Raw genomic sequence first — 24,888 nt, forward strand, 5'->3', positions numbered from 1 at the left:
ATTAATAAATACACTTCTAAACAAATGTATTATTGCCTATTTTTATTGTACAATTATGTATCAATCAATTAAATGCTTTCTTACTATTTCTGTGACTCTTGTGGTCCTCCATAGTATCAAAGGTGAAATGTGTGTTGTTTTTTTTTAATCATAACATGAACACTACTTTTTGTTTCTAATTTTTGGGGGCACAGAGCTTGAATTACACACATAATTAATTTAACACACACTCATCAGCACTAGAGAGAAAACCTTTTTCTAAACAATCTACTGTTCTTCACTACATTACTGCTCCTTAAAATAAAAACTACTCATACTAGTTCACTATCCAAGTCTCTTTTACTTGATACAATGCCATGAAATGGGAGCCAGGATGCATTTCAGATGTTTGGGCTTGTGACGTCACAGTGTGCGCAGGTATCTCTCTTTCATGACGTTACTAAAGAGGCGACATGTTGTGAATGCACGTGTATCACCTGCGGCATTAATACATCCATGACACGTGGAGGTGGTCACATATCCTTGCTTAATGGGACTTTTCACATGTTTAAACATAAATGTGCAGTTTACTCCTCCACTATATTGATTACAGGTTACAGCTAATAATACCACCATGCAACACCAGAGACACAGGTGTGCTCTCAGGTGTGTGTCTGCAGCCCAGTCATCAGTCCAACCTGCACACTGGCCAACTTTTTTTTTTTCTTTTTTTTTTTTACAAACCGTGCTTGTGTGGACAGTAATTTTATTTTGAGAACAAAACCAAGTTTAGAAAAACATCCCATGTGGACCAAACCTGAGTTTTCCTCCATTATACCACCACGAGGCTGCTGATGTTCACCTGGCTGGAAGAAGCTCCACTAACAGGTAGGCCTTAATGCTACTACATGCACCTGGAAGTGAGATGTTGTTTGTTGTTTAAGGTGTGGTCTGGACGTTTTCAGATGAATAATGTTGTTACTAAGTGCAGATGTTATATTTTTAGTATCATAAACTGGATGTTGTGTGAACTGGGCAGTGTATCTTTTGGATATTAAAAAACAAAAAAATTAGTGGTTATTTGATTTTCGTTTTAAAATACAAAAATGAATATTGAAATACAAGAGGTTTTTCTTTATCGGGGTCAAAAAGGGATGGAATAAAAAAAAAATTTCGTTTCTGTCTTCTAGTGATTTTATTTTTTGTTTTTAGAAATAGAATATTAAAATCAACCCACATTTTTAAGTTTAGTTCATCCCCTTTTTGACCCTGATAAAGAAAAACACCTTGTATTTCAATATTAATGTTTGTGTTCTAAAACAAAAATCAAATAACCACTCATTTAGTTTTTTAATATCCGTTTGTGAAAGGAAAATCAAATGACCAAAAGATACACTGACCTGAACTAAACGGTTGATATTGTGAGTTTTAATTAATTATGGTGTGTTTGGGAGGTAACTTTGTTTTGGTTTGTGGAGGTTCACACAGTCACACAGTTAATTCAAACTTAAAATAATTTTAATTAACAACAAATGCTATAAACAGGCTTAATTTGCACAAAAAAAGCTCTAAACTGACTTCTCTATTAGTGACTGTGCTTCTTTTGTCTGAAATTGGAAAATTACACAACAGAGGCAGAATATTATTAATTATATATGCAATTCTGGCAGGTGTGTTTTAAGCGTTTTATCGTATATGATTTATTTTGTATTATTACATCTTTAACCTGTGATGTGAACTAAACAGTTGATATTGTGAGTTCATTAATTGTTGTGTGTTTGGGAGATAGTGTGGTTTATGATGGTTCATACTTGTGCACTGAATTTACAGGTTATTTTATAAACCTTCAAACTTGAAATAATTTGAATTAACATTAATAACAAATACTAAGTAGGCTTATTTCATTTGTCGAAAATTATCATGAAAAAAGTCATAGTATTGCATGTCGAAAAATTTCATGAAAGAAAAAGTTATAGAATAGTATGTCAATATTTTTCATGAAAAATACCTCATTGTATATCATGTCGAAAACATGTTTTAGTCTTAAAAAAAATATCTGAAAAATGTCTTAAAAAACAGTCTGGAAAAAAAATATCTGAAAAAAAAGTCTGAAAAATGTCGGAAACAAAAGATCTGAAAAATGTCGGACAAAAAAGTCTAAAAAAAAATATCTGAAAAAAAATATCTGAAAAATGTCGGACAAAAAAAAAATATCTGAAAAATGTCGGACAAAAGATATGAACAAAGATATGAACAAAGTCTGAAAAAATTATCTTAAAAATGTCCTACAAAAAAGTCTGAAAAAAAATATCTGAAAAAAGTCTGAAAAAAAATATCTGAAAAAATGTCCTAAACAAAAGATCTGAAAAATGTCCGAAAAAAAATATCTGAAAAATGTCAGACAAAAAAAATCTGAAAAAAAAATATCTGAAAAATGTTGGACAAAAAATGTCTGAAAAAAAATATCTGAAAAAAAATGTCTGAAAAATGTCGGAAACAAAAGATCTGAAAAAAGTCTGAAAAAAAATTATCTGAAAAATGTCGTACAAAAAAGTCTGAAAAAAAATATCTGAAAAATGTTGGACAAAAAAAAAAGATCTGAAAAATGTCGGACAAAAATATCTGAAAAATGTCGTACAAAAAAGTCTGAAAAAAAAAGTCTGAAAAAAAAGTCTGGAAAATATTCGAAAAAAAAAGTCTTAAAAATATTCGAAAAACAAGTCTGAAAAAAAAGTCTGAAAAATATTCGAAAAAAAAAGTCTGAAAAATGTCTGGACACAAAAGTCTGAAAAATGTCTGAAAAGTCTGAAAAATATATATAAAAAAAAAAGTCTGAAAAATATTCGGAAAAAAAAGTCTGAAAAATATTCGGAAAAAAAAGTCTGAAAAATATTCGTAAAAAAAAGTCTGAAAAATATTCGAAAAAAAAAGTCTGAAAAATATTCGGAAAAAAAAGTCTGAAAAATGTCTGGACACAAAAGTCTGAAAAATGTCTGAAGAGTCTGAAAAATATATATAAAAAAAAAAGTCTGAAAAATATTCGGAAAAAAAAGTCTGAAAAATGTCTGGACACAAAAGTCTGAAAAATGTCTGAAAAGTCTGAAAAATATATATAAAAAAAAAGTCTGAAAAATATTCGGAAAAAAAAGTCTGAAAAATATTCGGAAAAAAAAGTCTGAAATGTGACGTTGGGTGTGTTCAGAAGTACAACAGACTCGAAACTTTCAAACTTAAAAGGCCAGGGCATAATTTATTGTGTGGAGTTGGTCTTAAAGGGAATTTAACTCTATCACATTTGTTCAGTTTTACATCTGGACACAAAAGTCTGAAAAATGTCTGAAAAGTCTGAAAAATATATATAAAAAAAAAAGTCTGAAAAAAAGTCTGAAAAATATTCGAAAAAAAAAGTCTGAAAAATATTCGGAAAAAAAAAGTCTGAAAAATGTCTGGACACAAAAGTCTGAAAAATGTCTGAAAAGTCTGAAAAATATATATAAAAAAAAAAGTCTGAAAAATATTCGGAAAAAAAAGTCTGAAAAATATTCGGAAAAAAAAGTCTGAAAAATATTCGTAAAAAAAAGTCTGAAAAATATTCGAAACAAAAAGTCTGAAAAATATTCGGAAAAAAAAGTCTGAAAAATGTCTGGACACAAAAGTCTGAAAAATGTCTGAAAAGTCTGAAAAATATATATAAAAAAAAAGTCTGAAAAAAAAGTCTGAAAAATATTCGAAAAAAAAAGTCTGAAAAATATTCGGAAAAAAAAAGTCTGAAAAATGTCTGGACACAAAAGTCTGAAAAATGTCTGAAAAGTCTGAAAAATATATATAAAAAAAAAAAGTCTGAAAAATATTCGGAAAAAAAAGTCTGAAAAATGTCTGGACACAAAAGTCTGAAAAATGTCTGAAAAGTCTGAAAAATATATATAAAAAAAAAAGTCTGAAAAATATTCGTAAAAAAAAGTCTGAAAAATATTCGAAAAAAAAAGTCTGAAAAATATTCGGAAAAAAAAAGTCTGAAAAATGTCTGGACACAAAAGTCTGAAAAATGTCTGAAAAGTCTGAAAAATATATATAAAAAAAAAAGTCTGAAAAATATTCGGAAAAAAAAGTCTGAAAAATGTCTGGACACAAAAGTCTGAAAAATGTCTGAAAAGTCTGAAAAATATATATAAAAAAAAAAGTCTGAAAAATATTCGGAAAAAAAAGTCTGAAAAATATTCGAAAAAAAAAGTCTGAAAAATGTCTGGACACAAAAGTCTGAAAAAAGTCTGAAAAGTCTGAAAAATATATATAAAAAAAAAAGTCTGAAAAAAAAGTCTGAAAAATATTCGAAAAAAAAAGTCTGAAAAATATTCGGAAAAAAAAAGTCTGAAAAATATTCGGAAAAAAAAGTCTGAAAAATGTCTGGACACAAAAGTCTGAAAAATGTCTGAAAAGTCTGAAAAATATATATAAAAAAAAAAGTCTGAAAAATATTCGGAGAAAAAAGTCTGAAATATTCGAAAAAAAAAGTCTGAAAAATATTCGGAAAAAAAAGTCTGAAAAATGTCTGGACACAAAAGTCTGAAAAATGTCTGAAAAGTCTGAAAAATATTCGGAGAAAAAAGTCTGAAAAATATTAAAAAAAAACAAGTCTGAAAAAAAAGTCTTAAAAATATTCGGAAAAAAATGTCTGAAAAATATTCGAAAAAAAAAGTCTGAAAAATGTGCGGACACAAAAGTCTGAAAAATATTCGAAAAAAAACAAGTCTGAAAAAAAAGTCTTAAAAATATTCGAAAAAAAAAGTCTGAAAAATATTCTGAGAAAAAAGTCTGAAAAATATTCGGAAAAAAAAGTCTGAAAAATATTCGAAAAAAAAAGTCTTAAAAATATTCGGAAAAAAAGTCTGAAAAATGTCTGGACACAAAAGTCTGAAAAATGTCTGAAAAGTCTGAAAAATATTCGGAGAAAAAATTCTGAAAAATATTAAAAAAAAACAAGTCTGAAAAAAAAGTCTTAAAAATATTCGGAAAAAAATGTCTGAAAAATATTCGAAAAAAAAAGTCTGAAAAATGTGCGGACACAAAAGTCTGAAAAATATTCGAAAAAAAACAAGTCTGAAAAAAAAGTCTTAAAAATATTCGAAAAAAAAAGTCTGAAAAATATTCTGAGAAAAAAGTCTGAAAAATATTCGGAAAAAAAAGTCTGAAAAATATTCGAAAAAAAAAGTCTTAAAAATATTTGGAAAAAAAGTCTGAAAAAAAATATCTGAAAAATGTTGGACAAAAAAGTCTGAAAAAAAATTATCTGAAAAATGTCGTTACAAAAAAGTCTGAAAAAAAATGTCGGACAAAAAAGTCTGAAAAAAAATTATCTGAAAAATGAGAAGTCTGAAAAAAAAGTCTTAAAAATATTCGAAAAAAAACAAGTCTGAAAAAAAAGTCTGAAAAATATTCGAAAAAAAATGTCTGAAAAATGTCGGAAACAAAAGATCTGAAAAAAGTCTGAAAAAAAATGATCTGAAAAATGTCGTACAAAAAAGTCTGAAAAAAAATATCTGAAAAATGTTGGACAAAAAAGTCTGAAAAAAAATGTCTGAAAAATGTTGGACAAAAAAGTATTTGAAAAATGTCGTACAAAAAAGTCTGAAAAAAAATATCTGAAAAATGTCGGACAAAAAAGTCTGAAAAAAAATTATCTGAAAAATGACATACAAACAAGTCTGAAAAAAATATCTGAAAAATGTCGTACAAAAAAGTCTGAAAAAAAATATCTGAAAAATGTCTGAAAAAAATATATCTGAAAAATGTCATACAAACAAGTCTGAAAAAAATATCTGAAAAATGACAAGTCTGAAAAAAAAGTCTGAAAAATATTCGAAAAAAAATGTCTGAAAAATGTCGGAAACAAAAGATCTGAAACAAGTCTGAAAAAAAATTATCTGAAAAATGTCGTACAAAAAAGTCTGAAAAAAAATATCTGAAAAATGTTGGACAAAAAAGTATCTGAAAAATGTCGTACAAAAAAGTCTGAAAAAAAATATCTTAAAAATGTCGTACAAAAAAGTCTGAAAAAAAATATCTGAAAAATGTCCTAAAAGAAAGATCTGAAAAAAAAGTCTGAAAAAAAATTATCTGAAAAATGTCGGACAAAAAAGTCTGAAAAACAATATCTGAAAAAAGTCATCTGAAAAATGTCCTAAACAAAAGATCTGAAAAATGTCCGAAAAAAAATATCTGAAAAATGTCGGACAAAAAAAGTCTGAAAAAAAATATCTGAAAAATGTTGCACAAAAAAAGTCTGAAAAGAAATATCTGAAAAAATTTCGGACAAAAAAGTCTGAAAAAAAATATCTGAAAAATGTCGGACAAAAAAGTCTGAAAAAAATGTCTGAAAAATGTCGGAAACAAAAGATCTGAAAAAAAATATCTGAAAAATGTCGGAAAAAAATATATCTGAAAAATGTCATACAAACAAGTCTGAAAAAAATATCTGAAAAATGTCGGACAAAAATGTCTGAAAAAAAATATCTGAAAAATGTCTGAAAAAAATATATCTGAAAAATGTCATACAAACAAGTCTGAAAAAAATATCTGAAAAATGTCGGACAAAAAAGTCTGAAAAATGTCCGAAAAAAAATATCTGAAAAATGTCTTACAAAAAAGTCTGAAAAAAATATCTGAAAAATGTCCTAAACAAAAGATCTGAAAAATGTCCGAAAAAAAAATATCTGAAAAATGTCATACAAACAAGTCTGAAAAAAGTCAGAAAAAAATATCTGAAAAATGTCGGACAAAAAAGTCTGAAAAAAAAATCTGAAAAATGTCCTAAACAAAAGATCTGAAAAATGTCCGAAAAAAAATATCTGAAAAATGTCGGACAAAAAAAGTCTGAAAAAAAATATCTGAAAAATGTTGGACAAAAAAGATCTGAAAAATATTGGACGAAAGTCTGAAAAAATTTCCTAAACAAAAGATCTGAAAAATGTCCGAAAAAAAAGATCTGAAAAATGTCGGACAAAAAAAGTCTGAAAAAAAATATCTGAAAAATGTTGGACAAAAAAGATCTGAAAAATATTGGACGAAAGTCTGAAAAAATTTCCTAAACAAAAGATCTGAAAAATGTCCGAAAAAAAAGATCTGAAAAATGTCTGAAACAAAAGATCTGAAAAATTTCATAGTATGTCCAAAAATTTCATGAAAAAAAGTCATAGTATAGCATGTCGAAAAATGTTATTAAAAAAAGTCATAGTATAGTATGTCGTGAAATTTCGTGAAAAAAGTCCATCCATCCATCCATCTTCAACCGCTTATCCGGGGTCGGGTCGCGGGGTCAACAGCTCCAGCAGGGGACCCCAAACTTCCCTTTACCGGGCCACATTAACCAGCTCTGACTGGGGGATCCCGAGGCGTTCCCAGGCCAATGTGGAGATATAATCTCTCCACCTAGTCCTGGGTCTTCCCCGTGGTCTCCTCCCAGCTGATCGTGCCTGGAACACCTCCCAAGGGAGGCGTCCATGGGGCATCCGTACTAGATGCCCGAACCACCTCAACTGGTTCCTTTCGACGCAAAGAAGCAGCGGTTCTACTCCAAGTCCCTCACGGATGACTGAGCTTCTCACCCTATCTCTAAGGGAGACGCCAGCCACCCTCCTGAGGAAACCCATTTCGGCCGCTTGTACCCGCGATCTCGTTCTTTCGGCTCAGCTCTCTTTTCGTCACAACGGTGCGGTAAAGAGAATGCAATACCGCCCCCGCTGCTCCGATTCTCCGGCCAATCTCACGTCCCATAGTCCCCTCACTCGTGAACAAGACCCCGAGGTACTTGAACTCCTTCACTTGGGGTAAGGACTCATTGCCTACCTGGAGTAGTGAAAAAAATCCTAGTATAGCATGTCGAAAAATTTCTTGAAGAAAAGTCATAATATAGTATGTCGATATTTTTCATGAAAAATACCTCATAGTATAGCATGTCAAAAAATGTCATAGTATAGTATGTCAAAAAATTTCGTGAAGAAAAGTCATAGTATAGTGTGTTGAAAAATTTCATGAAAAAAAGTCACAGTACAGTATGTCGAAAACAGTCATAGTATAGTATGTTGGAAAAAATATGTCATAGTATAGTTTGTTGAAAAAAAAACAACATAGTACAGTATGTCGAAAAAAAGTCATAGTATGTCGAACGATTTCATGAAAAATACGTCATAGAATAGTATGTCGAAAACAGTCATACTATAGTATTTTGAAAAAAGTCATAGTACAGTATGTTGAAAAAAACACGTCATATTATAGTATGTCGGAAAAAATCCGTCAGTGTAGTGTTGAAAAAAAAGTCATAGTACAGTATGTCGAAAACAGTCATAGTATAGTTTTAAAAAAAACACGTCATAGTATGTCGAAATAAATGTCATAGTATTTCAGAAAAAATCCATCATAGTAGTGTCGAAAAAAATTTCATAGTATGTCGAAAAAAAGTATATCATAATATAGTGTTGGAAAAAAAAGTCATGGTATGACTGACTTTTTCCGACATACTATAGACATGCATTATCTTATGCAAGTAATATTTTGATGTTATGTGATATCGTGCAAATATTTTTGAAAAACATATTTAGCCATAATATATCTTTGTAAAAATGAGTGCTCTCATTAGTTGTTTGGTTTTTAAATATGTCTCTACATATATCATTTATTTAACCTTTATTTATACAGAGTCGGTCAGCAGATAATTTTAACTTTACTATTTTTCGAATTTTTCTCTTTACACCACTCGCCCTGTCAGCGGTTTACTTTATCTGACTCAAGAATCAAGAGAACTGATGTGGCAAGCTTGCAAATTTTATTTTTCATGTGTAAATGTTTGTTACTGATTGTATTTTTCTCATCATTTTTGTTAATGAAGAAAAAAAAAAAAAAAAGCATTCACAAAGTAAGAAAACATTTATAGATACATACGCACATACAATATATTGATGTGATAAAACAGTATCACATGTAGATGACCTCTCTGGTCAAAGGGAATTCACAGCAAAATTCAGTATCAAAGATGTCACCAAGAATCTCACTTCTAACTCTCTTGACCACTTCTGTAAGCAACATGACTATTTGTCCTTTAAATTTTAAAGATTTAAAGAAATCGACTCAAAAATCACTTCACAGAATTGTATAATATATCTTTTATCTTGTCTGTTGCCGTTTTTGACCAAAAAAACTGATCATTTCTTTAACATTTCCAGGAGGAGCGGGTGACCTGCGAGACATCTTTGACAGAAACTTCCACTGCGAATTCAGGGTGTGTGAGAAACAACCATGCACGTCGGATGGGTAAGTGTGAGATGAAACATACTGTACACTGACAGAGACAGAATACATTTACAGTTCACAACGTGAATTTTACCACTCTGTTGCAGGCACAATGTAAAAACAAAGTCGGTTTCAAGAAACTGAGGCGCCGAACAATTTAACTGCTCACCTTGTTAAACTCAAAAGAAGATAGAAACTCAAAGAAAAGCCCTTCAGAGATTTGACGATGGATCATTTCCACTTTTTAAATGATGATAAAAACTGGAATGTTTTCAAATACGACACATCTTGTCATTGGCTTTTCAATCCCTGTTCACCTTTCAAATGTTATTCTTATTTTGGTTTTTCAGCAGCGCCAACATGAACATTATGCTGACAACAGTGGTAAAAACACACCGTTTAAGCAGAGTGTGTGTGTGAGGGACAATGTGTGTGTCAGGCTGAAAACAATTAGACTTAAAAAATAAAAATAGTTTTGTACCTCAAATATTCACACACAAAGTCGATCCCACACATCATTACCCGATACTGTAAAACCTCCACGCAAACTTTTATTATTGCTGCTTCTTCATGGCACAAATAATATAAACAATACATCATGTTATTCATACTATTATGTTCTCTTTTTTGCCATGCAAGCTCACTACAGTACTGCTTCTATATTAGCTTATATTACACAGAGCGACAAAAATAAATCAGGAAACGGAGCAGGTTCATGTTTGATTAGCCACACACAGTGCCAGACTAACTTCTACAGCTGGTTTTACAGTTTGTGAGTAGATACAAAAGGGTTATTATTATCGTCACACAAAATAATGGTTATGATAGTAATAGCAATATTTATAATAATAAAAAAACACATTCTCAGGGAATCACAAATATAATGAACCAAAGGGGGCCAAACATAATGTTTGAAATAATTTAAACATTTCTGACATTCATTCCTTCGGGTTTTTTTTTTTTTTTTTTTATGTACAGTATATATTTATATTTGTATAGAAGTAGTGCTTCATTTTTAGAAATAACAAATGAAAAAAAAACGCAAACGGGCTGCATTCTGTGAATGCTGTGCAAATAACATCTTTTTACATCAACCCTACAAACTTTTACCGTCCTGACAAACACCCCCCCCGCACCCTCCCTCGTATTCTTCACAAGCACTCAGACACAAAAAATTCAACCCTTGACTCATTCGAACCTTTTTTTTTCATTTTCAGACCGTCACATCTGCCGTCCACAGACAGACAAAAAGACCGCAGTCAACTTTGATTCTGGCAGGTAAATGCACATCGATTCAGGAGAACGAGCCAAAGAGGTTCTGATAATAGAACGCCACCTGCCAAAACAGCCGGTTTACTTTGCAGTTAAGTTCAGCGATAGTTGGGAATTTCTCCGCCTTTTGCATTTCAAATCACACTGAGACATCTGAACTTCTGTCTGATACAACAACAACAACATGGCCTCTACGAAGAAGAAAATGAAGAGGACAAGCTGGTTAGCATGCGTCAAATCTCAAACTTTCTCCTCCTCCCCTGCCCTCATTTCACCCGCCAGCAGGAAATGCAGATTCGACCGAAGAGAAACGCAGCCGAGGATTGAAACTTCTTCCCGCCCTCAGCGTTGTGGACATCATGCTAACGTGCTAATCAGACCCTCAGCGCTGACTCACCAGTTGGCGGGAAAAAAGTTAACATCAGTGTTGGCAACTCATCGATACAATACAGCTACAAGCAAACTTCAAACCAAGGACCACCAGAGATATATCAGTTACTCAGTAACAGTCACATCAGCTGCACAGCAACTGCCGATACTCTGGAAACTCTCCGTCTAACTGCGCTGATACCGACCTCGGTCAGACTGCCACTTCCTGTAGCCAACATGCCTTCTGTTTCAAAGAAACTGCAGCAACGTGGACCAGATACTGGCTCCTCTCCTCAGCATTTATCACCCATAATCCCTCAGGACCTGCCACATCCCCCCCATGCAGAAAACTGAACGAGTGGAAAAGAAAACAAAGATTTCCAGATGATTTCTGCAACGACCATATCCATCTACGTCCTAAAATCTCAGAATCTGACTCGTTTCCTACGAGCATCTTCAGTCTAATGCTGCCTTTAAGTGCCATCAGAAATATCAAAATCACGAGCATATGACTACAAAACGCAGACGTTTGAGCTTAATGGTGCCTTCAAATGGGGTCGTGTTTATGAGAAGAGTCCATATGAAGGCCCCCCTCTTGTGGTACTCACAACATCGGAAGTGGAAAGTTTCGGTACGTTATAAGATTATATTGTAATTTTATATGTCTGAGGAAAATGTTGATATTCCCAACAGCCTCATCTTTTTCCTCTGCATTATGTTACCCACTTGCTAAATAGTTAGCCTCTGTGGCTTCTAGACGTCGTCAGTAACGTTAATATTGTTGCTTAGCGGCGGTGTTCTCACGACTTAACCACTTGAACGCCAAGCATATCGTGTACACGACTTCCAATGTTGTAAACACGAGCTCACGAGTTTCATTTGAAGGCACCTTAAGACGACTTAAAAGCAGTGTTTTTCTTCCAAGAGGCTCATGGGAAATGAAGTTCAGAGTTGCCAACCTTGTGTGCATCTTTACTGACAAATATTGCCAAAATAGAAAAAAAACTAAACTTGAAGAAAATGCTGAACAAATGAAAAAGGACAGTCAGTCTTTCACAAACGGCTCCAAGGTCACACTGCGAGTTAATACAACTATTCTTTTTTTCCTTGGAATACAACACATTCTTTTTCACTCAAGAAAAAACGTGAACAGCTGTGTCACAAGTATGTATACACTTCTTTTTTTTTTTTTTTTTTTAAACAAGAATCCACGCAACAAACTTGTGGATGCATTTTAAAATCAGTCAGAAAGATGTGAAGCATCCAGGATGTTGAATGAAGTTTTACCGACAGAATAAAATAACCGATCGCCTCGCTCCAAGGAGGTCGCTTCAAGAAACCGTGACTCCCTGAAGAGAGGCGAAAGAGGGACTTTTTCCACACAGTACGACGTCCCAAAGAAAGAACGAGTGTCTTGAGTGAAGAGCGTCTAAAATGCCAGTCCTCGAGCTGTCCGATAAGATTCCTCTGCGTGAAGGAAAACAAAACACGAAGAACAAAGATCGACGAAAGAAAAGTTGCTGAAATTAAAAAGTCTGTTTTTTTTCTCCTCAGAAGACGAGAAGACGAGTGCAAAGTCTTGAGTCATGTTGGTGTTGAAGACAAACAGTGATGATGATTCCTTTTTCTCTCCATGTTTCTAAATGGTGGCGATGTTTGAAGATGAAATGCAGTCAGACGAGGCGGCGGAGGAGCGGAGGAGCAGTTGTGGCTGACGGGAGTGATTTTATGTTAACCGGTGGCGGTGCTGCATTCATGTCATGGGAAAATAGTTGCAAAAAAATGCACGTCTTATGTCACCTTTTAATAGTAGATAATTAAACTCAGAGTTTTGGCAAAGAAACCCAAATCTGTCGTCACATATAATCATATATCATTAGGGCTGTCAAAGTTAGCGTGATCGTTTTAACGCCACTTGCGAATTTTCAGTTGTAGTGGGCTCAGTTTTAAAGCTAGAGTGGAAATACTGGCATCATATGAAACTAGAAAACCAAGGGAATCCATTGGTACATGGATTGCATGTCATACTAGCTTGTTGTGAAGGAGGTTAAATAATGCTCCAATTTTGCCATGTTATGATTTGAGCATATTTTGTATGCTAAATGCAGTACCTGTGAGGGTTTGTGGACAATATTTGTCATTGTTTTGTGTTGTTAATTGATTTCCAATAATAAATATATACACATATTTACATAAAGAAGCATATTTGCCCACTCCCATGTTGACAGGAGTATTAAATACTTGAAAGATCTCCCTTTAAGATTCATTTTGAACGGAGTAAAAATGTGGGATTAATCGCAATTAAATATTTGAATCGATTGACAGCCCTAAAATGTATCAAACAAATGTAATGATTTAACTGATTTTTAACAACAACAAAAACCAGCTAAAAGTTCTTTTAGCACATTTAGCTTTACTTCTTTTGTCACAAAGATTTGGCAAATTAGACCAATTAAGTATTAAAAAAACATTTCAAATGTATTTCTATACGCCATGAGACAACAGTCTTCATGTTCTTTTAATGTACTGCTTAATAAATACATTTATTTTTTACTGGGCAGAAAGAAATGACCATCTCTAATCCTAACACTAGTGGTGTTAGTCTTGAGGATCATGTTTGACCAGTCAGTGCTAGATGAATAGTTTCTATGGCATTAGAAAGTACGACCAGAAACTTGGACTCAACCAAAACGTAACTTTGGTTGTTGTAGTTTAAAATGCAGGTTACTTTCCTTAATAAAGTTTCTGGAAATGTTCCTGTAACTACATTTAAATATAAGTTAAATTATGACATATTGTACGGTAACTCTGAACCAGCGAGTCACTCTTAATTTTCTCCATGACATAAATGCAGCACGAGAAGAAGTCCGAGTCTCCACCTACTGGCAAGTCATGTGATGTGTTTGTGAAACCCTCCCAGGTGTGATGGCGTGTGATGGGACATCCCGGGCGGGTCCTCGCAGCAGTGACGAGCGTTGATGTGTGCGGTGACAGCTGGTGACTAGATGGATTTGGAGGAATCCTGTTTGCTGATGAGAACTTCCAGCAGGCGGAGTTTGGCCTTGATCCTCTTGTACTCCCTGTACTCCTCAAGCATCGGCACCCGGTCCTCCTTCTGGACATTTCTACAGCGGAGAGGAGGGAGACAAGGAGGTCAATAAGTCCTCTAAATGACACACGCTTACTTTCCCCGACCCCAGCAGCTACGAGCAACCTGAACCACATTGAGTTCATCATGCTGACTTTTATGTCTGCACATGATGAACAACTGTGTCTTCCACATACCTTCCATTATGCTGATAAAAATCTTCCTCAAACTCTCGGATGGTCTTCCTCAGCTTCTTCTTCTCTGCTCTGGCTTTCCACAGCTGTTCCAGCAGCTCTGGCCTGGAGGATGATGGGATACGTGAGAACGTAGTTACACATGCTGATGCCATGATGTTAAAGGTAAACCCCAGTGAGAATGTAAGAATGGAGTCACATTCATGCTCTCTCAACTCCACACTGACTGAAGCACTAAAATACGTGTTTGTTTGTTTTTTCTCAACAGCAATCATTTGGATCTTGAGCCATAAATTAAGAGTCCAGAGAGAAAAGGAGGACAGGAAGTGATCTGAGGGATCAGCTGTCAGGATCATGTCCAGGTAAGAGATTAGAGGTGTGTGTGTGTGTGTGTGTGTGAGAGCTATGAGCTCAGTGACACGTTAACCAGATTACAGACTCAGCAGATAACATCTGTTTTCTTTCTGTCTCACATTATTCCTGCTGGTGTCGGCACAGTCAGCAGAGCAGGAGATGATCAGAGCTTTTATTAATTAAGGCCTGATAATTAATTAATATAGTTCGTAGAACAACTTCTACAGAATTGCCCGATCTGGATAATTCATCTTTGTAAAACACAGAGCCTTATACTTTATTAGGCTCTGCTTGCTGTCAATCATCTGACACTCAGTAAGAGGTCTTCTTTTAGATATCAGTCACTCTGGAAGCTTTGACATTTTCAGGACACTTTTTTATGACATACTATGATGTCTTTATGGAATACTATAATGTGACTTTTTTTATGACACTGTACTATGACTTCTTTATGACATGCTATACTATGACTATTTTTGATGGAATACTATATGATAACCTTTTAATCACTTTTTGATGACACTGTATTTTTTATTGAATACTATGACTTTAATGACTTGTGACATACTGTACACATTTTTAATTAACACTATAATTTAACTTTTATGACAGACTACTATTTTTTTATGGCATACCATGCGATGAGTTTCTATGGAATATATAATATAACTTTTTAATGACATGACATACTGCTATGACTTTTTTATGGAATACTATAATATGGCACTGTACTATTTTTTTTAATGACATCCTATGCTCTGACTTTTTGATGACACAGGTGTTCTCTTTACAGGAAATATAAGAGGATGAACATTAACTGTGTGTGTGTGTGTGTGTGTGTGTGTTCTTACATTGACGAGGCGTTGGAGCTGGACAGCCGCAGATCCAGCGCCAGCTTCCCCGACCCCTCCTCCATCTTGGCTCTCATTGGACAGTCGCCCTGCCTGTCGGGATTGTTCTGGCTCCTCACTGATCCTTCAGACGAGGTCACGAGGTCGACGGCCATGATGACTTCAGAGCTCTGCATCTCTCCACCGCTGCTCTCTCCTTCCTCCTCCTCATCCTCCTCTTCTTCCTCCTCATCCCGCTCCTCCTCCACAGCCCCCCTCTCCTCTTCTTCTTCTTCTTCTCCTCCCTCTTCTCTTTCTTTCCGCTCGTCCTCCTCCTCCTCTTTGATCTCCTCCCAGAAATGAGCAGTTTCACCCTCAATGATTGGTTGGAGGGTCTGGCTTCGCCTCTTACTGGAGGGGGACACCTGGGGGAGAGAGAGAGAGAGAGGAGGTTAATGCAAGTGTGGGTGCACTAGTTTAAGATGCAGTAAAGTAAGAATGACACGGGGTAAATAAGTATGTTTTGTATTTGTGAGCATGTTGCTAACATAGTGTAATAGATGTAATGTTTTGTTTGTGTACGTACTGTGATGGGTGTGATGCTGACTCTGGTGAGCATCTGTTTGACCAACCGATAGCGATCGTAGAGAGGCTTCACCACCAGACGCTCCTCTCTGGTCACCTGAGAGAGAGAGAGAGAGAGAGAGACATACGGGTTAAAACAAGGGTAAATGGGTTTTTTAAGACAGCTTCACAGGATGTAGGATGTTTGGTAACTTACCGGTCGACCATGCAGGCCCTCATAGTGCAGCAGGTTCTTCTGAAGGACCGTCTTCTCACAGGACAACTGCTCCTTGGTCATCTTCTACAGAGACGCACACAGTTAATCATGCAATAGGGATATAACCACTTCTTCATTTTTTACTGTTATGTCTACATAAAATCCAAGTGATATACTGTATGGGATAATCTAACAAAGTGCTCTTTCTACCAAAATACATTATTATCTCAATGACTCCAGTGGCTAATCAATAAGGGTAATCAGTCCTTGATAAAAATATCCGCTGCTAACCTTGATGTCGTCAGGCCAGCCGTCCTCCTGCTTCTTCCCTTTGACCCGGTGTTGGATCAGCTCCAGTGTTTCCTCCCTGGTGGGATGTTGGCCCTTCACTTCTACTGCTGCATCGTAAGCGCCTTGGTCCAGCGTGGAGCCGAAGCTCTTGGGTAAGGTGTTGCTCCGAGGACGAGTCTGGGGGCCGAGCTCGCTCTCTGCGCGGTGTTTGGCGTCTGGGGGAAGGAAGAGGACAGTGATGAGGGAAGAGATGAAGGAGGGAAACAAATGGGGGAGGAGATAGAGAGGGGTAAAGTACGGAAGGAACCGGGACAAGAAAATCGTCTTCAGGCGGCACATAAAACATCTCTCACTGGACGATCAGACATGCAGGAGTCTGACAGAACAGCTGCGGTGGATAAAAATCAGCCAGTCACAGTATGAGGAGAAACATGCTCAGACACACACGTCCTGAACAAGAACACACAAACACCGCACCCAGTCAAAACCCAAACACTGCAAACAAAAACCTTTTCCTCAACATTTCTCTAACAGCGTCTGACTGTAGAAATAATTTAAAAATGTCAGTCTGATGGTTACAGATGAGACGTACTGCTGCCTGCTGGATATTATCTCTAGATGAAGCATCACCTTACTCTGAAATGATCATATTCAAGTGTATCAACTTGCCCTGTGCAAAAGCAAATGCAGCTATGGTTTGCAAAAAAACATGATTGTATTTAAATTGCGCTCTTCTTTCCTTGTAAAAACAGTATACACAATATGAAGACATATATCGTCAAAACTATAGAAACGATATTAAAAAGTGGACTGTGCAATAGTGTCATTAATACTGCATTTATACTGTACATTCAAGAAATATTCTTATTCATTTCTAATTTATATTTAACACGCAATAGATCCCACTTCTCAGCATTTGTATTTACGTATTTGCACTGTGGTTATTTGTTATATATTGCACGTCTTAGTGCAAATATTTGTACATATTTCTTATATTCTCATTTTAAATTTTAGTACTTACTTATATATTAAATTTCTTTACATATATTGTGTTTATATTGTAGCATACACATAATTTAAATGTTACATACTCCTTTTATTTCTATGTTCTTACATTTCTTTATGTTTACACAAGAGCAACTGTACCGCCCCAATTCACCTCCGGGGATCAATAAAGTATTTCTGATTCTGATAAATATATACGATAAACCTTTTTATATCACGATATAGGCTAAAATTATATTTATATATGGTTTCTCTATGATTACACTTAAAACGAAAAAATACGAAATGAGAAAATGCTCAAGTATTTAATTCACACAAGTCTCCAAAAATAGGCTTTACCATGTGGTTATTTCATATAGACTATTCATTTATCTAATTATGAGAAAACATGTTTTATCGTGATATATATATATCGTTATAGAGATATGAAATTACCTGTACTGTGATAAAAGATGTTGGTTATATCGCCCAGCCCTATATACACCAAATTAATATTAATTAAAGATTAATAACAGAAATATATATATTTTTATGTGATTACATTGGAGTAATGCCCGCAGTATAAAGCTTTAGAGTACAGTTTCAGTCAAAATTATATAACAGATTTATAAAATCTCAGTCAGCAAATAGTCAACACCTAAACATACTTACTATTAAACACCCCCATTTTCAAAAATCCTGCCTTTCTCTTCCTCGCGTTACATCACACTTTTGAGACTTTTAACCTCCAGTTAAAATGTCTCGTGCCATCATGCCGTTTCAACAGGAAATACACCAAATACAAAGAAGCAAGATGCTCTCACAATGCCGCCTGATTGTGACTGTCAGTAGTGTATGTAATGTCTACTTACTGAGGGGTTGGTACTTACTGAGGTGATACGGTCTAGAGCTCAGGCCTGAGTAGGGGTGGAGCGGGGGGGTGAGTGTGTGATGGGGAGGTGAGCAGATAGAGGAGGAGGAGGAGGAGGAAGGGAAGGAGGGAGCATGGTGGCGTCTGTATGAATGGAGCAAAGCCTGGTGCCTCAGCGTGCTTCTGGGTAAAAGGTGGTGCTGGCGTCCTGGTTGGCCGATCAGTCAATCAATCAATCAATCGGGTCGGTTGGGCGATAGGAGGAGGAGGGAGGAAAGTGGAGAGCGGGTGCTCGCGTTATTGTTGATTTTCAATTTTGATTTGAAACAGAGAGAAATGTTCCGGCCACTGCGTTCTCCGACAAGGAGAGCCGTCACCTCACAGAGAGGGTGGACGAGAGTCATGGGGTTTGTTCAGTTTGGTGAAACGATGCACAGGAGACACGTCGAAGTGTAGAAAACTATTTCTATACATCAGATATGTCATATTTTACACTGTAATACCTAGTAACACCAGTTTACCAAAGGACCAAAACTTCTACAGCCTTAAATCTGATCTTTTTTAAATCAAGATTCCTTCATATGTACAAATATTCTGCATCTGTTTATGTATAACTGAACGTCTTATCCACCATTTCACCTTACTGAATTCAAGGTAATGAATGTGGGTTCACAAGGACGCACCAGCACACTGTTGGGTGGGAGCCACGCATGTGAGAGCCACGTCAACCCCCTGGCATGTCTGCGTGTCTGTGTGTGTGTGTGTGTGTGTGTGTGTGTGTGTGTGTTAGACCAGTATACATGCGATGTTGTTGTTACAAAGGTCAAAGGTTAGGAGTGGGGAGGGTCAAGCTGTCCAGCATGGAACAGGATGGCACACAAGACACTCTAACCCCGACACACACACACACACACACAGACACACACACAAATGCACATTCACAAGGAAAAAGAGCGAGTGGTTTCTACCTTTAATCTGCCGGCGGATCTTTGTGAGGTCGGTCATCCATTTGAGGACTTTGGGGTTAGCTGCCTTGTCTCCGTGAGAGGGCTGCAGAGAGAAGAGGAGAGAGCGAGTTAGTGTTTCACTGACAAGGTCATGACACTGACGCAGAATTTACACACTGATGTTTTTACATACATAAACATTAATTTTGTGCTTTATTTATTCATGACGTTTAGGTCCTCTGACCTTCATCAGGTAAAGTTCATATATAAAGAGAGGAGGAGAAGGAGAGGGACGGGGACAGAAAGACAGAGAGGAGTCAGAGCAAGTTAAAGGAGGGATGAGGAGAAGGATGAAGGTCTAATGTCGCATTCACGAGAGGAAAGCAGATTTTCGCCTTGCTTTTCTCACGCGAGTCAGATTGCCCGTATCATTTGTGTTCATTAGTGCCGGAGAGGAGAAGGGGGCTTGTCTCTATAGATACCAACAACTCTTTTTTCCACCATCAACCATGGAAGAAATAACCACTGTTGCTGCTTTGTACATGTAGTTGAAGTCCCAGATATGTCAGAAAAACAAACGCCATCGTGTCTGGGTTTATAACATCACCCGGCGGCGAGCTGTATTCACATACAGTGCCATTGCACTGACTGTATCTAGCAAGCCACGCGTCACTACTGCAATAAATGGCTAAAAAAGTATGCCGAAATAACTACATAATAATACCGACTTGTAAAAAGTCTGAATTCAAGCTTCGACAAGTCTGTCCACAAGACGACGACCAAGCAACTTTTAAAATACTTGTTTTCTGAATGGAGTTCGGATCGATCAGTTCTAGGCTATGCAGCTGCTCCATCAACACACAAGATAAAGTCATAAATAAGGCAGCGACGTTGTTGTTTATACCAAGACATTCTGTGGTTTATACACATACATTAATATACAGAGTTTCTTCCGGTGATAGGCTTTTGCGACACAGCATCATGCAAATTTCTCACTCAAGTTGAAATATTTCAACTTCCGCGAATACAAGAATTTCGGGTGTTCTTTTCATTCGTGCCATTTGCGTCGCCCAGCACAAATTTGTGTCTATTCGCCTCTTTGCATTGACTTTGTATGTAATCGTGCCATAAGGACTGAAACGTCGTGAACAAAGTCAGTACAAGTGATTGACAGTGTGCAGGAATTTTTTTTTCTTCGGTTTGCTTCTGATTAGCACAGTCATATTACTGCTCAATAATTCTAGAGTCACTTTACTTTTGTATTTGTACCTTATAGTTTCTCTCTTTCTCAAATTGCTCTTCAAACTGCTTAATTTTCTTCTTCAGGTGCTGTAGCTTCTTGGTGAGTTGGTGGGTCACTGAATCTCCTCCTCTCATCGCCTCTTTGGAGCCAAACGATGCTCGTCGCGGCCTGGAGTGACAGAGAATACATAAAGATGAATAGATTGCCATAAAAATCCCTATAGGTGTGATTACAGACTTTAAACCCACAAACAGAATGTAGCTGAAATGTGATAGTGAGTCGGCTGCAGCTGGATGTCGGCGATTCATCGTACCTCTGTGCTTTGGTGGGTGAGGTGGCGTCCGGGTCCTGCTGGAGGAAACGCTGGGCACCGTGGGCTCCAAAGTCGAGAAAGCGCCGCGCCAGGAGGTGAGGGTGGGAGCGGGAAGAGGAGGGGGAGGCTTCCTGCCCTCCCTCCCCCTCGTCCTCCTCGCCATCCTCCTCCAGGAGCAGTGGAGGGAGGGAAACCATGCGACCGGCCAGCGGGGAGAGCTGAGCCTCTCCGCTCTCGCTGTCGTCCTGCCAGGATTTGAAAGCAGGGACGGGGTCTGGAGAGGACAGAAACAAAGAGAGGAGAGAGTCAGAGCAAGTAAACAGAGGTCAGGAAAGGATGGAGAGAAAATATAATAATTAATGTAATACTAACAAGAGTATTACACGCGAGGTACATATCGATAAAGCGTACACAAAAGCCGTCTGGGAGGAGGCCGTTACATTCAACAACACATTAATTTTCTTCTTGGATTCCCTGCTGAGTCACTGTGTGCCTGATTAACAGTGTCTTGACTGTCAGCGCTATGCTAATGAGCTGAGTCAAGGGGAAAAAAAGGGGAAGGAGAGGGCGAGGGAGGGGTGAGAAACAGAGAAGCAGAGTCAGGGGAGAAGTGTTTCCAGTGAGGAAAGGTGCCCTGATCAATCCGCCCAGGGGACCCTGTCGCAAGAGGGGAAGAGCAAAGACGAGTGGAAGAAAAAGAGGCCAACCAGCTGTGTTAGAAGAGTGTTTCACATGCACGATCATTATCACACAAACACATTTCAAAATGTGAGAACATTTTAATAAGGTTTCCCAACCAAACCATTAAGCAACCACCATGAAGAATTAAGGATGCTCCGATCAATCGGCCATCGGTCGATATTCGTTCTAAATAGTTTGATTAGTGGTTTCTATAAAGGCCGATCAAAAGAGCCGGTGAGATGACGCAAAACATATGACACAATTTCTCTACGCACCATCACGACTTTGTTTGGTTCAGTGTAAAAAAAAGCAAAGGCGGTGTAATGAGGGGTCTTCTTTACAGCAGTATTACGTGATCTCTGTATAAAAGGGGCTTATGGGAGTCTCTAACGGCGGGGTCACATAGACTGCGAAAGCGCTGCGATTTTCGGGGCCCGTGTAAATCAATTGGGTTGTTCGCATAGGATGCGAGGCGCCACGGTGCCCTGCAGCCAGCTCGCAAGCTTCATCGCTAGTTTTGGAGTCGAGAGAGAGAGAGAGAGAGAGAGAGAGAGAGAGAGAGAGAGAGAGAGAGAGAGAGAGAGAGAGAGACCGAGAGAGCGAGAGAGAGAGAGAGATGAATATATTGACTGCCAATAAATAAAGAGTTGTCAATTCATGATACTTTCTCATCTCTTAATTTTAATACTACAATGTTGTTAAGAATAGTTAAATAAATAAATAAATAATGCTACACATTAAATAAAAGGCTTCAAATAGACTCCGTGTTCGGTGATCGGTATTGGCCTTCCAGCGATCGGCCCTGAAAATCCTGATCGGAGCACCCTGATGAACAATCAACGGGAAAGGATGAAAGGAAGTACTGGTAGGCTGGTGGATGGACGGTGCACATGAAACTACTCACCTTGGCCTTCTTTTTGCAGGTGCATACATGAGAAGTCTATGGGAGGGAGGTGGAGATGGGAGGGGGGTGACGCTGTTTGGATGGAAGGAGGACAAGAGGGAGGAAGGAGAGGAGACGAGAAGAAGAAGTAGAAGAAGACGGAGGGAGAGGGAGAGAGACAGCAGAGACGAGGAGGTCAATCATTCATAACAACTTCACGGTCCAACTTTCATTCAGTGAATGGAGCTTTTCCTGAGTCATACTGGATATCTAACAGAATTGTGGATGACAACAACAAAAGTTTTCTTTTAACAAACTGAACGATGCAATTTGGTGAAATCGTAGGGATGTTTTGGGACATGAATTTAAAATTTTAGATGTTTAATTTTGTGATGCCCCGGAGTCAATTTTGGAAGATTTTCTGGGATTCAATATGCTAATGGAGAGGTTGACTGATAGTGGATTTTTAAAGTCCGATATAATAACGATAGTTTGGAGCAGGAAAAAGCTGATAGCCGATTAATCGGCCGATACCCCCCCGTAAAAATAATAACGACACTGTCGGAAATGACCAACCTTTGACTTTAATACAAACTATATAACTAACAATCAAAGTAATAAATAAATCTGGAACTGAACATCAAACCCAAAGTAGGCTTAATTAATAAATAAATCTGGAACAGAAGATCAAACTAGCCATAATTTCGATATCGATAGTTTGTAAAAAGTCCTATTGGAGTCGACTTATCGGCCAAAATGATTAATAGGTCGACCTCTATATTAAGGGACTTTTAAGTTTGAGAGCTTTTTAAGACAACAACATTATTGTATACAACTGAATTTTAATCTAAAATCTTACGGACAAATATGGCAGAATAACTGGCAGAAATAATAAACATGTTGGGCTTCTCACTTTTAACAGGCTTTCCTTCGGATTCAGTGTTTTGTTGATAAATAAATCACATCAAAATAGAGAATCATGGGAAGTGTCTCTTTTACTGTGCAACAAATAAAATGACTTGACCCTATATGTTTATATCCTACCTTCCCATTGGCTGTCGGGGAAGAGCTGGAGGTGGGGCTTGTGGCCAGAATTTGGTTGGCATGGCGACAGGTGGTTCCTGTTGGTCTTGCTGGTGTTGGCGTTCTGATCACAGCGGCATGAAGTCGAATCCTGGAGGAAGGAAAAGAGAGAGATTAAAGAAACAAAGCAGGAATGGAGGGAATGAAAACAAAAAAGGAAATTAATAATTCAAGATAAGGTATAAATTGAATTAGTTAGAAGAGAACAAAGGAAGGAAAGTAAAATAGGCAGACAGATTTTGTCAAATGAACCTTTTGTGCTTGTAATTCAATTCAATTTAAAAGGCTCCTTTGAAATACAATCAACACAGAAACCATTTTAGTGCCAGAACACACACTTGTATAATCCCTCTAATTGCTACTTACACAGCTTATGGTGTCAGTCTGCTCCATGTTGTCACAGGGTTGATTGTCCTGCCTGAAAACAAAGATAAGAAACATGAGACAAACTTGCAAAAATAATTACTACGATTAAAAGTAAAGTGAACAAAATACTCCCAATATTTTCACAAATTGTGATTTTGACCTTTTAGATGTGTTTGCACAGATATCTAGCACTGATTTGTTGTTTATTGCCGTGTAAATAAACGTAGTGCTTGACCGGTCTTCATGCGCAAAGACATACTGTAAACAGCAAGTTACCTCACAGACCTGGACAATCTTTGACTACGAGCAAAATCAAAACCAGTTTTGGTCGCCCTCTCGCCAGAACAATTTAATGATGATGATTTGGAGATGGAGAAATATTCAGTCGTAATCCTTCAACCTTAGTTGGAGTTTTCCTGAGACACTGTTGGTGTCTGAACAACAGCTGAGGAAGAGTCACACAACTAAAAGCCTTTCCACATCGTGGGTGATTTATTGTGGAAAAAGCTTCAACTGTTGGAAAATCTCACATTTGTTACAACTAAAAATCAATTCTGTGTCTTTTGATCGCTTCATCCTGCTGATTAACCTTCACCCATTTTTCCTAAATAGGTGTGAAACAGCATTCAAGTATTTGCTGCCTGAACCAAATTTACAATTTAACACTGACGTGACACATCAACCACGGTGCTTTAACTGTGTGCATGCTAACAAACAGAAGCTGGAGGCGTGATACAGTATGATGTGTAAAAACTACACGAGCGATGCAGTGTAAGTTAAGACGTGTTATGTGTGAGCGAGATAATAAAGATCTGTTCCAGCGTGAAAATGAGCTCCGGCTGAGACGGCATCTCGAAGTGATTTGTAAACGTGAGGTGTCAAGTGATCAGCGCAAGACAACAAGTCCCGTCTCCACATTATTGAGATTCACGAGGCAAAAGGCAACATGTACAGTATCACACACATCTATCTACCGCCAAGTGAAGCCTTTAATATTCCTTGATTTCAAGGCAACCATGTCATACTAGCTCATCGCGAAGGAGGTTAAATAATGCTCCAAACTTAGACTAAATTTTA

General features: G+C 36.8%; 1 protein-coding gene across 6 annotated transcripts in view; it reads right to left on the bottom strand.

Moving 5' to 3' along the window:
* Positions 1 to 13,273: 13,273 nt before the first annotated feature.
* The window catches only part of fam13b (family with sequence similarity 13 member B), an 81,289-nt gene continuing 69,674 nt past the window's right edge, over positions 13,274 to 24,888 (bottom strand). For 2 of the 6 annotated variants that reach the window (XM_037779946.1, XM_037779948.1), the window contains exons 12-24: positions 23,812 to 23,863; positions 23,407 to 23,536; positions 22,384 to 22,455; positions 20,799 to 21,072; positions 20,512 to 20,653; positions 19,264 to 19,345; positions 18,315 to 18,503; positions 16,441 to 16,655; positions 16,150 to 16,233; positions 15,955 to 16,050; positions 15,390 to 15,793; positions 14,188 to 14,289; positions 13,904 to 14,027 (exon numbers count right to left, since the gene is read on the bottom strand). In XM_037779946.1, coding sequence (XP_037635874.1) covers positions 13,904 to 14,027; positions 14,188 to 14,289; positions 15,390 to 15,793; positions 15,955 to 16,050; positions 16,150 to 16,233; positions 16,441 to 16,655; positions 18,315 to 18,503; positions 19,264 to 19,345; positions 20,512 to 20,653; positions 20,799 to 21,072; positions 22,384 to 22,455; positions 23,407 to 23,536; positions 23,812 to 23,863 — 1,966 coding nt within the window. Of the gene's footprint in view, positions 14,028 to 14,187; positions 14,290 to 15,389; positions 15,794 to 15,954; positions 16,051 to 16,149; positions 16,234 to 16,440; positions 16,656 to 18,314; positions 18,504 to 19,263; positions 19,346 to 20,511; positions 20,654 to 20,798; positions 21,073 to 22,383; positions 22,456 to 23,406; positions 23,537 to 23,811; positions 23,864 to 24,888 lie in introns of all 6 variants that reach the window. The other 4 variants (XM_037779949.1, XM_037779947.1, XM_037779950.1 and 1 more) reach the window with 4 other exon arrangements.

The sequence above is a fragment of the Sebastes umbrosus genome, chromosome 9 (assembly GCF_015220745.1).
Source record: "Sebastes umbrosus isolate fSebUmb1 chromosome 9, fSebUmb1.pri, whole genome shotgun sequence".
Taxonomy (NCBI): Eukaryota; Metazoa; Chordata; class Actinopteri; order Perciformes; family Sebastidae; genus Sebastes; species Sebastes umbrosus.